The sequence below is a fragment of the Chanodichthys erythropterus genome, chromosome 3 (assembly GCF_024489055.1).
Source record: "Chanodichthys erythropterus isolate Z2021 chromosome 3, ASM2448905v1, whole genome shotgun sequence".
Classification (NCBI taxonomy): domain Eukaryota; kingdom Metazoa; phylum Chordata; class Actinopteri; order Cypriniformes; family Xenocyprididae; genus Chanodichthys; species Chanodichthys erythropterus.
The window spans coordinates 32,036,131-32,056,901 of NC_090223.1; the positions used below are offsets into that span (position 1 = coordinate 32,036,131).

Below are 20,771 nucleotides of genomic sequence, written 5' to 3' on the forward strand. Positions count from 1 at the left end.
TGTGGCATGGGCAGCTTACACATCTGGAAAGGCACCATCAATGCTGAAAGGTATATCCAAGTTCTAGAACAACATATGCTCCCATCCAGACGTCGTCTCTTTCAGGGAAGACCTTGCATTTTCCAACATGACAATGCCAGACCACATACTGCATCAATTACAACATCATGGCTGCGTAGAAGAAGGATCCGGGTACTGAAATGGCTAGCCTGGAGTCCAGATCTTTCACCCATGGAAAACATTTGGCACATCATAAAGAGGAAGATGCGACAAAGAAGACCTAAGACTGTTGAGCAACTAGAAACCTGTATTAGACAAGAATGGGACAACATTACTATTCCTAAACTTGAGCAACTTGTCTCCTCAGTCCCCAGACATTTGCAGACTGTTAAACACACAGTGCCACACAGTGGTAAACATGGCCTTGTCCCAACTTTTTTAAGATGTGTTGATGCCATGAACTTTAAAATCAACTTATTTTTCCCTTAAAATGATAAAATTTCTCAGTTTTAAACATTTGATATGTCATCTATGTTGTATTCTGAATAAAATATTGAAATTTGAAACTTCCACATCATTGCATTCTGTTTTTATTCACAGTTTGTACAGTGTCCCAACTTTTTTGGAATCGGGTTTGTACTTCTGAATGGGGTTATTTGAATAAATTCAGATATTTTTTGTCTTGTGGATTATATGTAAACATCTTTTATGTAAAATATCTTACTCAGGACAGTACTAAATAAAAAATAACATGCATTTTGTATGATCTATATTCAAAATGTATATATATAGGCTATGAGGCATTGGTGAATGAGTCTGTTTTTACTGAATTTATTAAATGAATAATTCATTGATTCAGCTGAACACCAAGTAAATTTAGTATATAGACCTGCATAAATAAAAATAAATTAACTGAAGGCAGAACATTATTTAACTGAAGTTAAAGAATGTCAATGTTTAACTGAAACTCAACACCTAAACACAATATTAAGTGTGAAAAATAAGATGTCAATTCAATTCAAGAGCCTTTCTTATCAATCTTGAGTGATTTCTCTAGTGAGATTTCTTGAGTGATTTCTCTAGATTTCTCCCAGTGGCAATATGTTTGACTTGAATTTACAAACCACTGAATGTTTGTTAAAAAAAAAAACAAAAAAAAAAACGAATATTTGTAGAGCTAAACATTTAAAAAAAATAATAAATAGTATCTTTTGAGTTTATTTATATTATTTATGTTTATCCTACACTCCTTGTAAATGGAAAATACGGTATTTTATCGCCACCTATTGTAATATAACGCATTGTCGTATACGAACTGACCAGTCAAAGGAATGAATCAAAATCCTCACTGTAAATACATCAGGTTTTTGCACATTATAATAATATTTATTACAAATATCGAGAGAGAGAGAGAGAGAGAGAGAGAGAGAGAGAGAGAGAGAGATGTGTGCAGTCTCTATAGTTTGAAAACAGGCTATAGAGTGTAATAAGAGTTCCAGTTTTTGAAAAGGAGTCGTTGACTTTATCTAAACAGACGAGATACTTTGAGTACTTTTTAATGTCGATGTGTTTCTTTCCACTATCTTTGCTCAGGATCTCGTATCCGTTGCCCTACTATGGTCATATTGCGCACGGCTGCGGAAGGCGGAGCTGAAGGCGGTATGAAAGGCACACATGCCTCGTCTCATTCTCCGCCTCTCTACAGCAAAATGGCGACTGTTGACTACGAATCGTCCGTGGATCCAGAGATGGACTTAACCAGCGACGAGGAGTTAGAGAGGTACCCGAAACGAGCGATCGCGTTAATATGAGGGCGGCCGACCCCTCCGTGCTGTAGCGGGGTTTTAGGGAAGCTCCCATCGGGAATACAGATGTATAAGGACCCTGAGATCGTGATTGCCGCATAACTTGAAAATCAAGGGGTGTCCATGGCCTAGTGTGCCAGGCAGCTGCTTTGAGTGTTGGGGTACCTTGCGATTAGCCTGGTGTTATTCTTATGTATCTTAAATGAGCTTTGACCTTTTGAAGCGACGATCAAAGCTGTCATGCATCGCGTTATTAGGGCAGCTGTGCTGTTCGCCGTGACACAGTTTTAGGGTCAGAATTAGGTTGAAGGCAACGTGACATCACTGCTCTTAAGAGCACAATGCAGGCGGCTTAAACCCGCACACATGACAGCTGAATCATACAGTCGATGGTGGATTGTGGCTTCATATATCGGAATCATTTAGAGTCGCTGACTGATACCCTTAGTAACGTTAGGTGACTATAAAAAAAAAAAAAAAAAAAAAAAAAAAAAATGAATATGCATATGGAGTGTGAGTCTATAGAGGAAGTGACGTTCAGTACCTGCGGGTCTCTTATCGTAACTTTGGGGGCCACTACTTCTGACGCTTGTGTGGACATTTTGTCCAAGTTAGAAACACGAACAGATTCGCAGCTTGAAATTAAAATGTATCTCTTAAAGGGACAGTTCACCCTCAAAATGTAACCGTTCTGACATACATGCACTTACCGATTTAGGACATGTTAAGGAGAATGACAACCTCAGTCACCGTTCTGTTTTATTGTCATTTTAAGAAAGAAAGAAAGTGAATGGTGACAGGGGGTGTCACTACGCAACATTCTGCCTGACATCCGCTTTGATTACCGAATTTTACTGTTGGGTGTACTGTCGCTTTAAATGTATGTGACGTTTCGATTATATTTATTTATTGCCAGTTTAGGTGGCATTCGAGTCAAGACTTTAATCTGGACCCCGAAGCATTGTGTATGAGCTCTAGCTTACGAGAAGGAGTCGTTCACTTCTGGAAGTTTCGGTTTGTCTAAAGTTTCTGTGGGTGGGCGCGCGCGCGCGTGACGTGAACTTGCACGTTGACTTTCAGCGATCGGTTTACCGAACTGTAACTGCACGCGCGAGAAAGTCAACCTCGTGTCTAACATAACTTTCCTCATGCGAAGTGTATTTAGAGTATTACCTGTCAGACTCACACAGGATTGCAATGCTGATGTTCTTGGTGAACTTTAAATACTTGACATGAAAATTATGTTTTTAATTTGTCTGCTGTTTTATGTAGATTTATTTACAGATCCCCGTGTACTCTAAATATTAGTCATTTTGGGCTTTATGAACGTAAAAAGCTCAAGAGTCTGGTTCTGGAAGTAGAGGAACTGTTTTTTTAAGGGGAGACACTACAGGCAAAAACAGTGTCTTTTTTTTTCAGGCACCTGTTAATTTTGAGATTTTGTGCTTTTCATAAAGTGTTTTTTTTTTTTTTTTTTTTTTTTCCAGACTAGTGGAAAGAAAACATCCAAAATACACTTTTAAGTGTATATTTTATAGCACTTTATCTATTTGCATCTATAGATTTCAATTACAGTAAATATCTTTAAAGGCCGTTTTCTCAAAATGATTTTTTTTCTCCTGCTCTGAATCAGAAATCTCCACTTCAGCAGAATTTAAATACACCAAACTACAGTTTTATTCGTATCTATATTCTGAAGGTTTTTACAGAGGGATTTGTTGATATATAATTTGCCTGATTTTATAAATTCCTAAAAAAAAAAAAAAAAATGGTTGATAGTATTTTCTGAATTATGGAGTGAAAAAAACCCCTTTGAATTTAATGTCCAAAAACTTTAAATGAGAATTTTGAACCTGACGTCATCCAATATTCAGAATTTTGTTCTAGAAACATATGCAAATTAGTGCATATTTAATTAAATAGTGCCTCATTTGCATATTTAAACATACGATTTTAGAAAACTAATGTTTGCAATTTTTAATGTAATCAATCACCTGGGGTAGTATGGTATTATATACTATGTATACTAATTATAGTATATAATTTATTAGTTAATTTTTTTTACCCTATTCACCTGGGGTGTCTCGCCTTTTGTATGCATATTTTATATCCTCCATCATTTTTACTTGGAGTATGTGATTAACAATGCTTTATAGGATTGCAGTTCTTTCCTTCAAAGTTGTTGCATGGTTTGGTTCATGGCTTACAGCTCCTTAACAAAGACCTTTTTAAAACCCCTGTGGGAAAAAATGCTTCCGGAACCAAGGCTACTGAAAAAGTGAATCACCTACTATGTTTCAAAACTTAATTGTGCTTCTAAATCTAGTTGTCGGCTCATGTGCCTTGCTCTACAAATTATTCACATCATTACGCCATTCTCTCTCAGAAAGCACCAGCCTGGTTTTGGTTTCCAGATAAACCGGAGGGTGTGAACGTGGCGTCATCGTGCTGTAGGTCTGAATAAAGCGCTATATTTGCATGACCACACAGGTGGTGTGGGACAAACACTTCACTAAAGCTGCTGTCTGTCAGAGGAGAGTGTGGAGTTGTGCGATTAAGCAGACTCCGCTGTTGACTCCCCTGAGAATATTCCAGAATATTCAGCTGTGATATGCAAGCAGGTTTTAAGGAAGATGGCATGCTGGCTCACTTTGCAATTGTGACAGGAGGATTGTGAATAATCAAGTTTATTTTTTTGTCTCATTTGTGTCAGCGGGTCCTAGTCAGTGGTTTGTAAATTCAAGTCAAACATGATGCCATTGGGGGTCTTAGGCAGTGTGACCAGATTGAAGACAATCTAGAGAAATCACTCAAGATTGATAAGAGGCTCTTTCTTGGATTGAATTGATTTGAATGCCATTATTGTTGTATACAAGTATACAATGATGAAATTAAAAATGCTACTAGGCATTCAAGAAAGGCTCTTAAAGTCTCAATCAAATGAAAATTCACTCTATTTTCAACATGCATGTTATAGGTCTTAGTGTCTATCTATTTATCTATCTATCTATTTATGCATGTTTCATTTGAATAATTTGTTTATGTATCACCTTGTAATGTTTAATCACTCGATCCTCCTGTGAAACAACATATCTGCCTGGTGACGTATGAGCTGGATCAACCAGGGGTGCGTTTCCTGTACAATGACGTAACTCGCTGCTTCACTACCATAGAACGATGCATCATTGAACAAATCAACTAGCTAGATAGTCACACGACTGTTTCCCTAAACTGTATCGTCACAAACCTGTCGTTCAGCCACATTGGTGAACAGTGTCACTCAGGTGGTGGAGTAATAACTTCTTTAAATTAATCCATTTGAGATTGAATAAATGCTAGATTTTTTTTGCTACAAATTAGGGACATGGCATCTGAGGACCAATTCTCAATTTAGTTCTCGTTCTTACGTACCAGAGCACGTACGCAAATGCGCACCCTTCAGAAACTGTGCTTAAAATCTCTTGACAAACTAAAATATGTAAATTACATTTGTATATATGTAGCCATATACAGATTCTTCGATAGATTTTTGTGTAAAAATAACAACACCTTTCCTTTTAAGAAATATGGTGTCAAAAATCATATCGTCATAAAATATGTTTCCTAATGCCCCACTTATGTTTTAGTCTTCAGTATAGATGGGTAAAGTATTAGCTGTTAATGTGACACTTGTTCTCCAGTCTTCTTTTAATGTATTCCCTGCATTGTTTCCCAGAATGCACTCCATCCCACCTGACTCTATTCATTTGTGAGCTGTTTGTTTGTTTGATTTAGAACACGCCATTGGTTGGTATTGGAGGATCTATGTTTAGCAGCCTTATCTGACTTTGTACACTTCCAACAGACGGCTATAGTTCAGAACACAACCTATTCACCCTTTTAATGTTGTGTTGTAGTATTTGTTACTCCTGAGTCCTGTGTAGGCAGGTATTCTGATTCTTGTGTCCTGACAATGCAGCCCATTCTTCAGAGGTCTTAGATTTTCGAAATGTGATATGCATGTGCCAGCAGCGTTTTCTGATCTATATCCTCTGTTTTTTGTGAGGACCTGTGCCATATGCTTGTCCCGCAGCACAAAGGGGATCTTCTGTTTGAAATTTTCTAACAGCCGCACTAGAGCTGCATGATTCTTTTTTTTTTTTTTAGACCACTAAACAAAATGTAATTTACTAGAGGTTCTGACTTAATATTATTTGCCGCAGTCTATTTAAAATGTTTAATTAATCTGAATTATAATGAATGATTCAATGACTCCCCCTTAAATACTTCATTTGTTTCATTACTAGATGAATCAGCATTTTTGAACTAGTCTCTTGAATGAATGATTCGCTGACATACATTTTTAAGTCACATGTCACCACCTGGTGGTGTATAGATGTAGTTGATATAATCGTTATTTGAAGCGCCAAGTTACTTTCAAAAGATGATTTTGATTGCTTCTGTAGACATCAGTGTTTTATCTTAAAGGCCCACTGAAGTGTCTTGGAACGTGCAGCATTATTTAATGTGTTTGACGTCATTTCAACTGAAACGGGAAGACCAGGCTATATATCGAACAGCCCCGCCCCTTTTTAAAAATGGCCAATAGCGTGTTGTTTATACCACAGCTCGGCCAGAACCGTTAAACACAGTAAAACAGTTTCCTTTTTAATCTCTAACCGTTTCTCCTCCTAATCTCCTCTATATCACTTTAAAATACAGCATTCTGTGCAGAATTTAAATGGATCCAGTACCTTTCGTGGTCTGAGACGACTCGCGGATATGATCCGCTCTGTGCTCTCGTGTCTCTGGACCGGAGCAGACTGTTCTCACGCTGCGGCGGTTCACATGACAAACGCGAAGACTGACTTCATTTGCGTCAATGGAAAGAATATTTACTCTGTCTGAATCGTTCCCTATCCTCTATATAGTGCACTATGTGCCATTCACCATGTAGAAACTAGTAAATGTGAGAACAAATGACCGATTTCAGCCACAGCTTCAGCATCTGTTTATAGTGTAGGAGGGGGTGGGACTTCAGATTCTAGAGAGCTTTTGATTGGACAGAAGATTTGATAAAAAGTTGAAGTGTGATGTCATGTAAATCCGTGATCCATTTTAGCGGAAGTTTTGATTTCAGGGGGACTTTAAATATAAACTTTTATCCCAGTACTTCTGTGATATGAATATTTATTACACAGATACTGTGTTTGAAAAGACTGCTGGTGAATCGGTTTCATAAGTACACATGATAACTGCTTTCTCTGGGACGGCAGGAGCGCAGATCTGAATGTTCCGGTGTGATTTTATCATTTTTGTTTGTGTGTTGAATCTGTAGGGAAGCTGAAGGCTTCAAAGAGCAGGGAAACGCATATTATGTCAAGAAGGACTATGCTGAAGCGTTCAACTTCTACACCAAGGCCATCGGTAAGAACCCTTACAAGCATACTAAGCTGTCTGTCTAGTGTTTATACCAGTTTTTATCCCGCCCTCGCTATCTGTCTGCTGCAGGCATCATAAAGGCAATGCAAAAGATGTCTAGAGTAAGCTTTCTGTAGGCATCTTTTGCATTGACTTTATGATGCTGGTTTGTTCCTACACACTTCTGATTCATTTGCTGCCTTCAGATTAGACTTAATGTTCACTCATAAACACGTGATTTCTTCCTTGAAGTCATAATGTAATTACCCAAACAGATTTTGTCATAGCAACCACTTGTATTTGAAAGAAAAAGGTCACCAAAACCAGTAACAGTTGTAACAAAAATAACCTTTTTTTTTTTTCTTATTGTTTACTGAAGTGTCTGTCTACATCTTCTGTTTTTGTCCTTTTAACAGACCTGTGCCCGAAAAATGTCAGTTACTATGGCAACCGTGCAGCCACATTGATGATGCTGAGTCGCTACAGAGAGGCGCTGGAGGACTCCCAGCAGGCTGTGCGACTAGATGACACCTTCATGAAGGTGAGACGTCAAGGGTTGGAGCACTTTTGACATTCTGAGCATTTAGGATCTCAAAAACATCCAGTTGGAGCCACGGTCTAGCTCAGGGTTTCCCTAAACTGAGGTTTGTGAGGGAAATACAGGGGGTACGTGAGTTGATAACTAATAATTAAAGGTGCAATAGGTGATTCTCAACAGAAACATTTGTTGTTATACTGGTTGAAAGTCTCATTATATCCTGATAAATCACTGTCAAACGGTCTAAATGCATTTTTATAAACATACAGTCAAACCAAAATTTATTCAGACACCTTGAACATTTCATTCATTAATACAGTTTATTCACTATGGTTTAAAAAATGGTAATAAAATATGACAAGATCTCAGAGTTAAACTGTGTCAGAAAAAATTAATCTTCATTATGTCAGATAACACTTGAGCAAAACATGGTCAGGTCAAAGTGTTTGAATCATTTTTGTTCCCACATTTTCATCAATTTTACTGGTAGTCCACTGTATGAAGATTTTTTTTTTAGGTATAATATGTCACAGTTTACTTTATTTAGCTATTCTCACTTACATAAATGAACTATAGTGTCCTGCACCCACTATTAAAAATATATTAAAAAATGTCTGAATAATTTTTGATTTGACTGTATTACTTCATTGGGACCAAATATACTGATTGGATGAACATTTTATGGTCTTATGCCTTCCACAGACAATATACAATGTCCTACCTGCCTGTCCGTGTATGTTTTATACAGTGTATGTTCATCATAAATCATACGTCATTAGCATGTTTCATGCTTTGTCGAGTTTATACAGACAGACGTCAGTCACGGAGCACCGCAAACAAACAGCAGCCACCTCTTACAGCTCCTACCGAATCAAAACAAGCTTATGCTGCGTTCACACCATAACTACCATAATTAATAGATGGCAACACGTGACGTTTTAACCGGAGCTGTTCAGTCAGACTCTGATTTATGCGTTTCCATGTCAACAGTATCAACACCGAAATGAATCTGCAGCAGTCAGGTACAAGCTCTTTAAGTTGTTTGTTCTTTATTATTGTAATGTCATGTGCTTTGAGACATGAGGTAGTTTAACGCCATCTCTTGTGATGCTTTGCTGAAAGCGGCTGGCTGTGGGTGGGTGTGTGTGTGTATGTGCCTTCATGTGTTTTTTTTTTTTGTTTTTTTTTGAGGAGGCATGGCTTTGGACTGTGATTTGCAGGGAGAGTGAGATTGTGTGCTTTCAATGCTAGCCGGCTAACGTTAGCATTTCCATTTCACCTACTGCACCTTTAATGAACTCAAAAGAATGTAAAACATTAAAATAATTTTGAAATGCAAACAAAATTAAAACTCTTACTATAAGAGATTTGGTTACCTGCATGTCTTGTGACTGTTAACCGACATCAGAGAACCGTGAATGTGTTGTTAAATTATTTAAGTATTATTTTAAAATATCAGGGAGTACCTCAAGTAAATATTAGTGATGCACTGAAATTCAGCAACTGAAAATTTTAGATGAAACAACCATTTTCAGTTTTGGCCGAAATGGTTTTGGAGTCATTCATTGAGAAAGTGAAATTTTAATTAGTGCATATTTTTGACTTTGAATTATTTATTTTTTAACAAAAGCATTTGCTTTTGAAGATGTCCACATCCATTTCATTTTATTTAGAAAATATAGCTCTAGAGAAGAGCATTTTGCTAAATATACATTAGTGTTCAAAAGTTTGGGGTTTGTAAGATTTTTAAATATTTTTGAAAGAAGTCTTTTCTGCATTTATTTGATCAAAAATACAGTAAAAACAGTAATATTGTGAAATATTATTATAACTTAAATTATCTGTGTTCTATTGTAATGTTTTAAGTTCTAATTTAGCAGAATTTTCATCATCATTACTCCAGTCTTCAGTGTCACATGATCCTTCATTCAAATTGTTCAAATAAATGCCGCCAAAAATTCCGTAAATATCATTGATCAAAGGTGTTCGTTTGACAAAAAAAAGTTTGGAATGCATAAACTGATAAAATGTATATCTTGAATGCAATGTAAGTTGATAAAAGCATCTGTCAAATGCATAGATGGACAATTAAAAACACTCAGCTCAAACTCACCTACCTGTGATTTTTCTAGTGATCCTGTAGACCTTGATTAGCTTGCTCAGGTGTGTTTGTTCAGGGTTGGAGTTAAACTCCACAGGGCTTTGTCCCTCCAGGACTGGATTTCAGGAACCCTGATCTACATTTTACATGACTCATCATTATCATTCTGTTCCACAGGGCCACATGCGTGAGGGCAAGTGCCACCTGCTGCTTGGCAATGCTATGGCCGCCAGCCGCTGCTTACAGAAGGTTCTAGAGCTGGAACCAGATAACAGCCAGGCCCAGCAGGAGGTAGAGTGACCATAAACACCACTCACAGTCACATCTCGTTGCAGACATCCATGATTTGGCAGGTGTCATTCAAAAGGCCTCTGACCTCCTGTGTCTCTTGCAGCTGAAGAACGCAGAGTCCATCTTGGAGTACGAGCGCATGGCTGAGATCAGCTTTGAAAAGCGAGACTTCAGGATGGTGAGCGTGTTCCTTATTGCTCCCCTAGATGCTGCGAGTTTGATTTACAGATAAATATGACTGTCTGTCTCTCTGTAGGTGGTGTTCTGTATGGATCGGGCGTTAGAGTCTGCATCTGCATGTCACAGGTTCAAGGTGTTGAAAGCAGAGTGTCTGGCTCTGCTGGGCCGCTACCCAGAAGCCCAATCTGTTGCCAGGTAATAGCACTACAATATGAAAATTTTTTTAGTAGTGGTCAACAAATATGAGGTTGTTCAAATGCCAATATTGATATCTAAAGAACATTAGCTTTAAAGGGACATGAAACCCTAAAACACATTTTTGAGATATTAAAAGATATGTACAGGTTGGACAATGAAAACTACAATAGCTCTCATTATGTTTATTATTAAGGGTAAAGTGTTTTTTCAGTTTTTCACAGCCATTTTGTTCTTTTGGTATAAAAAGAAAAGTTGAACCAACGTCACAAAAAGTAGGAGATATGTGTTAATCCGGAGTGATTATTGGCTGGCTATAAGTACACGTCTACGTCATCCGTTTCTGAGCCTTTCTTCACATTCATTCATAAGACTGAACTCTTTTAATCTAATCACTGTGCTGTATTATGCAATAAATCACATTACAGCAGAGAAATTCAGATGTTCATTCACCTCTCCTGTTCAGCTTTGTGTTCGGCTACATGTCGTGAGTGTGTTTCCTCAGTACAGTAGCACAAAAGTGTCGTTTGCATTTTCCCCGTGATGCGATCAGAGCTGGAGTTTGACTACCAATGAATGGAAGATATGACTAACAAGATTTAATGTTAGAACATGCGGGCAGTTTAACAACGCTCGCAGCGTGGGCCACAGTTCATATCCAGAACGGAGCAGATGTGTTTCAAGTTCACAGACATAAACCAGCACTGTGTATGCGCACACATTTCATCATGTCGTTTTCAAATTAAATATATTTGTGCACATAAGGATACTAATACAGCCATACTTCTGATCTTGAACTCGGTGACATGATGGATTATTCTGAAGACAATGATGTAGACCGAAAATTCAAAAAAGAATGGACAAAAAGTAACTATGTATTTATTCTTTCTGTGTTGAACTTATGTGTGTCAGTTGTTTAGAGATTGTAGTGCTCGTAAATGCAGGTGGTGGGTAGTAACAAAGTACATTTACTTGTACGTTTTTGGAAAATTTTAAGAGTAGATTTAAATGCGGGTACTTTTACTTAAGTACATTTCTAATGGGGAAAAAATGTACTTTTACTTAGTTGTGCTGTCACATTCCTCTTGTTATTTTATTTTAATGCAGTGCATGTTAAGATATGCGTAGATTATTCCAAGTCTCCTTTTTTGGGGCATGAGCGATACCACATTCACAAATGAATCACTCTTTTCAGTCAATTCTGTTCAAAAACTTCATCAAACAAGTTGGCGGAACTGTCTTAATTGGTTCGCAAATCATTTTGAATTATTTGTTCGGTTCCCTGCACGCACTGAATCGTCTGAAGTGGTTTCTCACTCTGAGCCGTAACAGTAAATTTAAGAACATCAAGAGCGTTAGATAAAGTGGCCGTTCACCTAGTCAATTGAAAGCAAATCTGCAAATGCATCCTATTGTTTGCCAGTAATGAAGATCTTTTATTAGTGAACATCTGTGTATGCTGTCTGACCAAATCTATAGGTATAACATTCGTTTTCATTTCACAATACATTTTACAACCAAACAGATTATTATGCCAAGTATATGATACCACTAGTACAAAGTATGACCGTACCAGGTTTTTGGATACCTTTGTTAACAATGGTACAGTATTCATTGTATAAATTGAGTATGAAATGAACATCCACCAACTTGTTTTGGCGTTTTTAACTAGCTTCTTGAGTAGTTTCTGTTTTTACTCTTACTCAAGTAACTATTAAGATTATTACTTTTACTCAAGTAAACATTTCTATAAGTACTTGTACTTTTACTTGAGTACAGTTTTGGATACTCAACCCACCTCTGCGTAAACGTAATAAAAATATAATTAGAGGCCTGCAAAGTTATAACGCTGATTTGATATATCTAAGAACAATTTATCAAAATGTATTTGATTTGTTCATGATAGTTGCTTGTAGTCATGCAGTAATGATGAGATTTTTGTAGGTTTGTTGTTATAGAGTTAGGGCACCTTTTTATGTATTTAAAAAATACCAATTAACTACTTTTAATTTTAATATTCAGTTGTCTGTACAATGAGAGTGTTCTATAGGTTGTTTTCTCCCCTCTTCACCCACCTTTCCACAGCTTTACATGCCCATTTCTTCAGTCTTTATTAAATCTGAGGTGTAAACAGCCAGACTAAAACAGGGGTTTCATGAGTCTTTAATGTTTACATAAAATGGTTAAATGATAACAAATGAAATGTATGAAATTTCTCTTAAAAGCCCATTAACAAAGTGTTGTTTTTATTTATTTATTTTTTTAAAGCATACCAGAAAAGGACTTTTCTACAAAAAAAAAAAAAATAATAATAATAATATAATATGATATATAATATTAAAATATTTTAAACAATTAATTTATATTATCTTGCTGTGAAAACAACCTTTGGTTCTGACGTGGCATTACAAATCTGTCAATAAATTTTAGAGCAAAATGCCATTTCTGTTAATAGACTGAGTGTACATAATTATTGGTCAATGCTTACCTCAAAGTGCAAAATAATTGGCCTGGATGATATATTGGTCTTTCACTAGTCTCTAGCATAGCTAATAACCAATGATTATCTTTCCTCTTTGTGTGTGCATGTATTATGTATTGTATTATATATATATATATATATATATATTAAAATAAATATAAAATAAATTTAACTTTTTTTTTTAACTAAATGAATGCTTATTTAGCAAAGATACATTAAATTGATATAGTGAAGACATTATTAATGTTTTAAAAGATGTCACTATTTCAAATAAATACTGTTCTTTTGAACTTCTTCAGTGCTGATGATAATAATTGTTTCTTGAGCAGTAAATCAGCGTTGTATGTGGGGAAAAATGTTGGTCTATGTTAATTTTATTACTATGCTAAAACATTGGCCAAACTGCTTGATCAGCCAAGCAGAAGTCTGAATATTCAGACTGCAGATTTTCTATATAAATAGCCATTGTATCAAATGTTGCCCAAACTTTTTCATTGTTCATTGAAAAATCCATCACCAGTTTTTTTTTGTGTACCTTCAGTGACATATTGCGGATGGATTCCACAAATGGCGATGCCCTCTACGTGCGGGGATTATGTCTGTACTATGAAGACTGCATTGATAAAGCTGTGCAGTTTTTCATTCAAGCACTGCGCATGGCACCAGACCATGAGAAGGCCCGTCTGGCCTGCAGAGTAAGTGCAGCATTACTTTGGAGTTTTAACTGATTGCATCTAAGAACTCAAATTAAATGTGCCGTGTCTGCATTTCTGTCGTAGAATGCTAAAGCCCTAAAGGCGAAGAAAGAAGAAGGCAACAAAGCTTTTAAAGAGGGCAGTTATGAGGAAGCATATGACCTATACTCTGAGGCGCTGACCATCGACCCAAATAACATCAAAACCAACGCCAAGCTATACTGCAACCGAGCCACTGTTGGATCCAAGGTCAGCCTTTGATTTACTCCTTGTTTTGGAGTTATATACTTGTGTATATTTTGTTTGAATGCATTATCAGTGTTGGAGTGCCCCACAAGGCCAAACACCAGACCTTTTTCCTGTTCTGAAACTGGGTCAAGTGTGTCTGTCTCTCATTTTTGTCTTTGTTTGGCACTACCACATAATGTCTCTCTCTCTCTCTCTCTCTCTCTCTCTCTCTCTCTCTCTCTCTCTCTCTCTCTCTCTCTCTCTCTCTCTCTCTCTCTCTCTCTCTCTCTCTCTCTCTCTCTCTCTCTCTCTCTCTCTCTCTCTCTCTCTCTCTCTCTCTCTCTCTCTCTCTCTCTCTCTCTCTCTCTCTCTCTCTCTCTCTCTCTCTCTCTCTCTCTCTCTCTCTCTCTCTCTCTCTCTCTCTCTCTCTCTCTCTCTCTCTCTCTCTCTCTCTCTCTCTCTCTCTCTCTCTCTCTCTCTCTCTCTCTCTCTCTCTCTCTCTCTCTCTCTCTCTCTCTCACCCTCTCTCTCTCTCTCGATCTCGCTCTCTCTCTCTCTCTCTCTCTCTCTCTCTCTCTCTCTCTCTCTCTCTCTCTCTCTCTCTCTCTCTCTCTCTCTCTCTCTCTCTCTCTCTCTCTCTCTCTCTCTGGTGTCTTCAGTTAAACAAACTGGAGCAGGCCATTGAGGACTGCACAAAGGCTATTAAACTGGATGAGACCTATATTAAGGCTTATTTGAGAAGAGCCCAGTGGTACGTTTGTAGTTCTTTCTACCCACTTTAAATGGTGGTTTTTCTGTTATGTTAATCTGTGCATTTTGTATTGTAGTTACATGGACACACAGCAGTATGAAGAGGCTGTCAGAGATTATGAGAAGGTTTATCAAACAGAGAAGACTAAAGGTGTGTGTCCATCTTGATTGTACATTAAAATGATTTCATGTCCCTTAAAGATGTGCCAAATCTCATTTCATCTGTGGTGTGTTTCAGAACATAAGAACCTGTTGAAGAACGCTCAGTTAGAGCTGAAGAAAAGCAAAAGAAAAGATTATTATAAGGTTCTGGGGGTGGATAAAAACGCCACTGAAGATGAAATCAAGAAAGCATACCGCAAACGAGCGCTGATGCACCACCCGGGTACATATTTAATTGAAAGAATCCCTGCGTTTTCTCCTTATACAATCTATATCTGCAAATTCCCATGACATTACTCAGTATTAATCAGTACTGGGAACACCAGCATCTAGGAAAGTTTCTCTAACGCAGTCTCTCTGTTGTATTTTTCAAAGACCGACACAGTGGAGCGAGTGCTGAGGTGCAGAAAGAGGAAGAGAAAAAGTTTAAGGAGGTGGGAGAGGCCTTCACTGTTCTCTCTGACCCCAAGAAGAAGTCCCGCTATGACAGCGGCCACGACCTGGAGGATGATGACATGAACATGGGTCTGTCTCCATCACACATTCAGGCTCTTTTTCTTTCTCTTTCTGTCAACATCTTTTTTTTTTTTATTTATTGAATATGAATTTCACTCATTTGAATGTTTTTATGTTTTATTACTTAACTTGAGCTTAAATGAACAAGACTTGCATCTATGTTGGCATGTGATGACTAATGATTTTACGTGTCTTTTTTTGTTTTTGTTCTCTTTCAGACTTTGATGCCAACAACATCTTCAAAGCGTTCTTTGGCGGCCCCGGTGGGTTCAGTTTCGAAGGTAATTCATGTAAGGCAGTGCTTTTTTTTACTTCTCTTCATAATCATCCATTATTCAGATGTTTAGACTGAACGATAAACCATTGAATCACACTAGCGTTCAAAATTTTGGGGTCGGAACGATTTTAAAATGTATTTGAAAGACTTCTCTTTTGCTCACCAAGAAATCAATTATTTAATGAAATACATTTTACATCGTAAAACATATTTCAATATTAGTTTTCTAATTTAACATATTTTAAAATGTTATTAATCCCTTAGATGGCAAAGCTGCCAGCATCACTACTCCAGTCTTCAGTGTCACATGATCCTTCAGAAAACATTCTAATATGATTTGATGCTCAAAAAATATTTATTATTATTAGTCCTTATTAACAAGCCCTGTCCAGTGCAGTGGCACAGTAATCGCATGCCGTTTTCTTGTAATAAAGTAGGGAACAACTTGTACATTTACTTACATAAACAATTTAGTTTTAATCCAAATGACGCGTGTGCGCTGAATGAGTGATCAGCAGTCAAGAGCATGAAACAGAAGTGCTCTCTCTCTATTACTGTCAGATGATGTTAGTAATATGTGCCTTGTTATACTCTCTTTGCTATTGACATATCCAACCGAACTACAAAAAAATCCGACATATGTGGAAAGATGCCCTCGACAAGCTTGTGCACAGCATCTATATAGGCATTAATATTAATTTGCTTTATTATTCTATTAATTAGATGCATTTACTTCATAGACATCCTTCTCTGAGAACTATATACAATATACTCTTGTTTTCTCAGTTGCCACTTTCTTTGTCTGGACATAAACACTGTAACATTACATATGCTGTGGTGTATTGGAGCATTTTATTGAGTAAAGGCCAGTTCACACTAAGAACTAGAGTTGTCAAAAGTACCGACTTTAAAAATGTGACGCTTTGAGCACTGTTGAGCAGATTCGTAAACGCCTCTGATTGGCCATTGTGTTCACTGCTCATCAGATATATCTGTGATTGGCTTCAATGATCAACGTTGTAAAAACGTTGTAAATGGTCATCAATGAAGCTCTTCACTGAGCGCTTACACAGATATACACGGGAGCGTTTGAAAGCAGGCGTCCATCGAGGTCCAGTCTGCTGATACACCTGCTTTCAAATTCAAACACTTCTGTATTCTTCCAAACGCTGCTGTGCGTTGATCATTGTAGCCAATCACAGACATATGTGATGAGCGCATCAACACAATGACCAATCAGAGGTGTTTACGAATTCGCTCAACAGCGCTCACATTTTTTAAATTTCAGAACCGATTGGTACCGAAGTCGGTACTTTTGACAACTCTACTAAGAACGGTAACTATAAAGGTACCAATAAAGATATAGTTCTAAAAATCATTCTGAATATAATATAATACCAGAGTCCACACCATCGTGATAACGATATAGAGAAATGATATAGTTGGGATCACTTTCAGAACGAGATGTTGAACGATAAAACACTGACAGCCAATCAGAATCCAGTCTAATTTAAGGGCTCGCACAGTTAAAATGGCAGATGTCAATGAGAAGTTAATTGCAGAGATCCAGAAAAAGCCACCGTTTGACAATTCAAACTGTCTTTTCAAAGATACTTGGATATATGGAAACAATTGATCATATCCTCGGAATCAAGGATGAGAAGTAATAACGATGAGTCATTAAACCAGGCTAGCAAACATTGTAACATAAAAATTACCTCCGGTATCTAGCACTAGTTTCGACAACATGTTGTCTTGCTTCCTTTGAAGCTGCAGTGAAAAAGACTAGGTGTTGTTTTTATTCCACTATTGACTTCGTCAGCTAAATTCACTATTCGATTAGATCGATTGCACTAGCTATAGAGTTAGCAGTGCACGGGTTCCCTCAATCGAAAGCCTATGCATTTTTGCCATTAGACTTTTGGAAAATCACAGAAAATAAGCTTTGTGTTAGACAAAACGTGTAAGTGTCATAACCCTTTGTTAATCAAGATAATCTTTACAAGTTAAAACGACATTTATAGATTTTGAAGCCTAAATAAAGTCGTCAGATATAAAAGGCTAAGAGTAGGCTATAAACGGACTACAGCACACCATGGTCGCGGATCAACGTCGTCACCACCAAGCTTTCTCAAACCGTATTTAAAAACATGCTCGCTGATTATGATCTGTGCTGTGTATGAATACTTATCCACTTTTCCATGAGAAATGCTGTCCAGATGTCCTGTTTGTCATGATGACGTCTAAAGTCCCCGCCAAATGAAGTAGTCCCTTTTAGCAATTTGTTAGCACAATAAAGGTTAAAAAATCACAAGCGGGTTATAACTGGTGTGTTTTATGTCATAGATCAAAACGTGAAAGTATTTAGAGGCTTTGTTAACCACAGACCTCATTTTAGGCGATTTAGCAAAAAAAAAAACCATTCAAAAAACCTATAGACTTTAGGTCGATGGAAGGTCCTAAAATGCGAACTCGCTTCCGGGTTTTGCATACAAAAACACATCATCCCTGAGGTACTCTATCCACTTGAAACATAGCATGCTGGTTAAAGCCATGTAAATGCAAGAAGAACAGCAAAAACATGTTGTAGATACTTTGAAACCGCAGTGCGTGAGATTAGAATAAACAGACTGTTATCATTAATTGGTGTGGACGCAAATATAGTCATCGTTATAGTTATCTTTATATTTATCATTCTTGGTGTGAACGGGCCTTAAAAGTTGCCTGGCAAGGCCAGACTGAAATATGTTCTACAAGATATATCAGTCTGGTCAGTCCGCGATTCGAGTCAACTCCAAACCGTACCGTGCAATCAGATTCGTTTATTTCAGTGACGCAAACAGCGTCACTCTAGTGCGGCGAAAGTCCCTTCAATATCAACAAAGATTGCACACGGTAGACCCGAGAGTTTGTTCTATTCAGCCATGAATTCAGTTTTAAATGACCAAAAACACATTAATTATTTACTCTTCGCTGTTGACTCTCTTGTCACTTTAACATCTTATCCGCCCTTCTCTGATTGGTTTACTCCGCTTCCTGTTTGCTCGGATTTGCTCCGCCCTAGAAATCTAATTGATTCAATGGCCAACCAGACTCATCCGCTGGTACAGTGGTGAGGCAGGATTTTCAAGGCAACCTTATGAGTACATGAGCACAATATCGGCCCAATACTGATGTGCATCCCTATTATATATATTATGTCTTTACTGTCGATTAATTAAATGCATCCTTTCTGAATAAAAATATTAATTTGTTTAAAAAAGAAAATCTTACCGACCCCAAACTTTTCATGTTATGTGTACATATCTTAAATGAAGGCAACAGTAAAAATACTGTATCTGCTATGATTTTTTTGTAGCTCATTAGTAATTCATAACATTTACTTCTGATTCTCTTCTTTTCTTAGTCACTTAACATTTTCTCGCTCTTCTTTTTTTGTACTGCAGCATCTGGACCAGGAAATTTCTTCTTTCAGTTTGGTTAACTTGGCAGAATCCAGCATGTATGCAGTAGTTCCACAACCCCTGAATTCCCCTGAACCGGACTGCTCCCCTTCATCCCTGCTCTCTGATGTACTACTACACTCTGGTGTAAAGGACCTTCGGGCCCCACAGTTGGACCTGCGTCTGTGCCATTGACTTGTTTTACTGCTTACGCACAAAGACAACAACGGCAGGGGCATGACCATTCTGTACCAGAAAAACAACATGATGCATTGCACAATTCTCTCTCTGATCAGTGTCCTTTTTGGCCCTCGTAATCCAGCTCTAGTTTCATTATTTCATTTTTTATTTTTAATCTACTATATCGAATGTACCCGACTGCATTGTCATTTTCACATTCATCATTTTGAAAATCGATTTTGAATTTTTCAGTTCTCAAAAGCTGCGACCTCAAATTGAGTTGATGTTGGGGGGGACATAAGAGGGCAAATCTGCCATTTTTCCCTGACTCTGCATAGGAGTATGTAATACTCTAATCTCATTTCCCATCAGCCCCCTAGACAGCCCCTCTCCCAAGCATTTTACTGATTCACATAGTCCAAATAACACGGGTTAGTACAAGAATTCATTACTGCTAGTGACATATAGATTGTTTAAATGTGTATAAAGCCAGAATTCACACAGATATATTTATGCAACATTGCAAACCATTTTAAAGACCTCAGTAAATATATGTGAATGCAGTGCCTCATGCCAAAACCCATTGTAAGAATAACGCTGGTTCTCATTCGACAATTCCGGCATGCATTTGGATTGTTGGACTACTGCATACAGAAGTTCAGGGAGAGCGAGTTCATTGGAGCACCTGTTGGCCACTCTCCACCCTCTCTGTAAGGTTCATTTGTCAATGTTGCCATCCAACCCTTTGCTGCATTGTACATTTTACTGGAATGTAAAGTGTTTCTTTGTGTTGATAGTTTGACTGTTGAATTTTTTTTAACTATGAAATACACTCACTTTTTTGATATGTATATTTATTGTAAATTCGCTGGATGTGAGCTTCGGACGGATGGGTGATCTTTAAATACACTAGGATCTGCACTCTTATAGGTTAAACCCAGGGAGAGAGACTATATGCTTGGCTAGCACTCTTACCAACTTCTGAATTAGAGAGCCTCCGGAGGGAAAGATGTCAGAAGTTAATTGATCTGGTTATTTGTGGACTCGCACACAGTGTATGTAATGTTGATCTATGTAAACTGCAGGCATGATCAGTGAGCCATGTTTGGTGATCTCTCCCATTTTAATTAAATGTTCCTTGACATTGAATCGCTGACGATTTGTGCTCCAGCATTCCCTTGTTTATTTGACCCGACCGTGTACTAAAATGTTTTGTCTGGAGTACTTTCATATTGTTTATCTTGAAAGATCTTCAGTGTATTCAAACGTCAACGTCCATGCTGACTTTGCTCACTCCGCTGGAACAGTCTTGACTATGGACCGTTTTTAAAAAGCCATGTAAATAAAGTAAGCCTCTTTCTGTTTTCCCCTTCACCAAAGGCTTAACTTCTGTCTCTGTTTAATACTTTGTCCCCCGGTTTCACAGACAAGGCTTAAGCTAGACTTAGACCAAAATGCATGTTTAACTGAAAGCAACTTGTACCGACAGGTCTTAAAATATGTCAGTGCCATTGTTTTGTCACAAGAT

The 20,771-nt window shown here is 37.6% G+C and overlaps 1 protein-coding gene across 2 annotated transcripts; it reads left to right on the forward strand.

Annotated features, from left to right (window-relative positions):
• The first annotated feature begins 1,616 nt into the window (after window positions 1–1,616).
• Window positions 1,617–20,771, forward strand: dnajc7 (DnaJ (Hsp40) homolog, subfamily C, member 7). 2 transcript variants are annotated; one of them, XM_067381820.1, is made up of 14 exons: window positions 1,617–1,780; window positions 7,123–7,211; window positions 7,622–7,746; window positions 10,022–10,135; window positions 10,239–10,313; window positions 10,392–10,510; window positions 13,534–13,687; window positions 13,772–13,936; window positions 14,575–14,666; window positions 14,743–14,816; window positions 14,904–15,050; window positions 15,203–15,352; window positions 15,562–15,624; window positions 19,067–20,771. In XM_067381820.1, the coding sequence occupies exons 1-14, from the start codon at window positions 1,617–1,619 to the stop codon at window positions 19,102–19,104; spliced, it is 1,569 nt and encodes a 522-aa protein (XP_067237921.1). In that variant the 3' UTR covers window positions 19,105–20,771. The 2 variants fall into 2 exon arrangements, with proteins under 2 accessions (XP_067237921.1, XP_067237922.1); XM_067381821.1 differs by having other exon boundaries at window positions 1,652–1,780; window positions 15,562–15,633; window positions 19,067–20,768.

Bases quoted from the DNA above. Each gene is read 5' to 3' on its own strand.
- dnajc7 (XM_067381820.1), top strand. From the start codon at position 1,617: ATGGTCATATTGCGCACGGCTGCGGAAGGCGGAGCTGAAGGCGGTATG. The intron at 10,314-10,391 runs GTGAGCGTGTTC...GTCTCTCTGTAG, and splicing joins AAAAGCGAGACTTCAGGATG to GTGGTGTTCTGTATGGATCG. The intron at 15,353-15,561 runs GTCTGTCTCCAT...GTTCTCTTTCAG, and splicing joins GGATGATGACATGAACATGG to ACTTTGATGCCAACAACATC.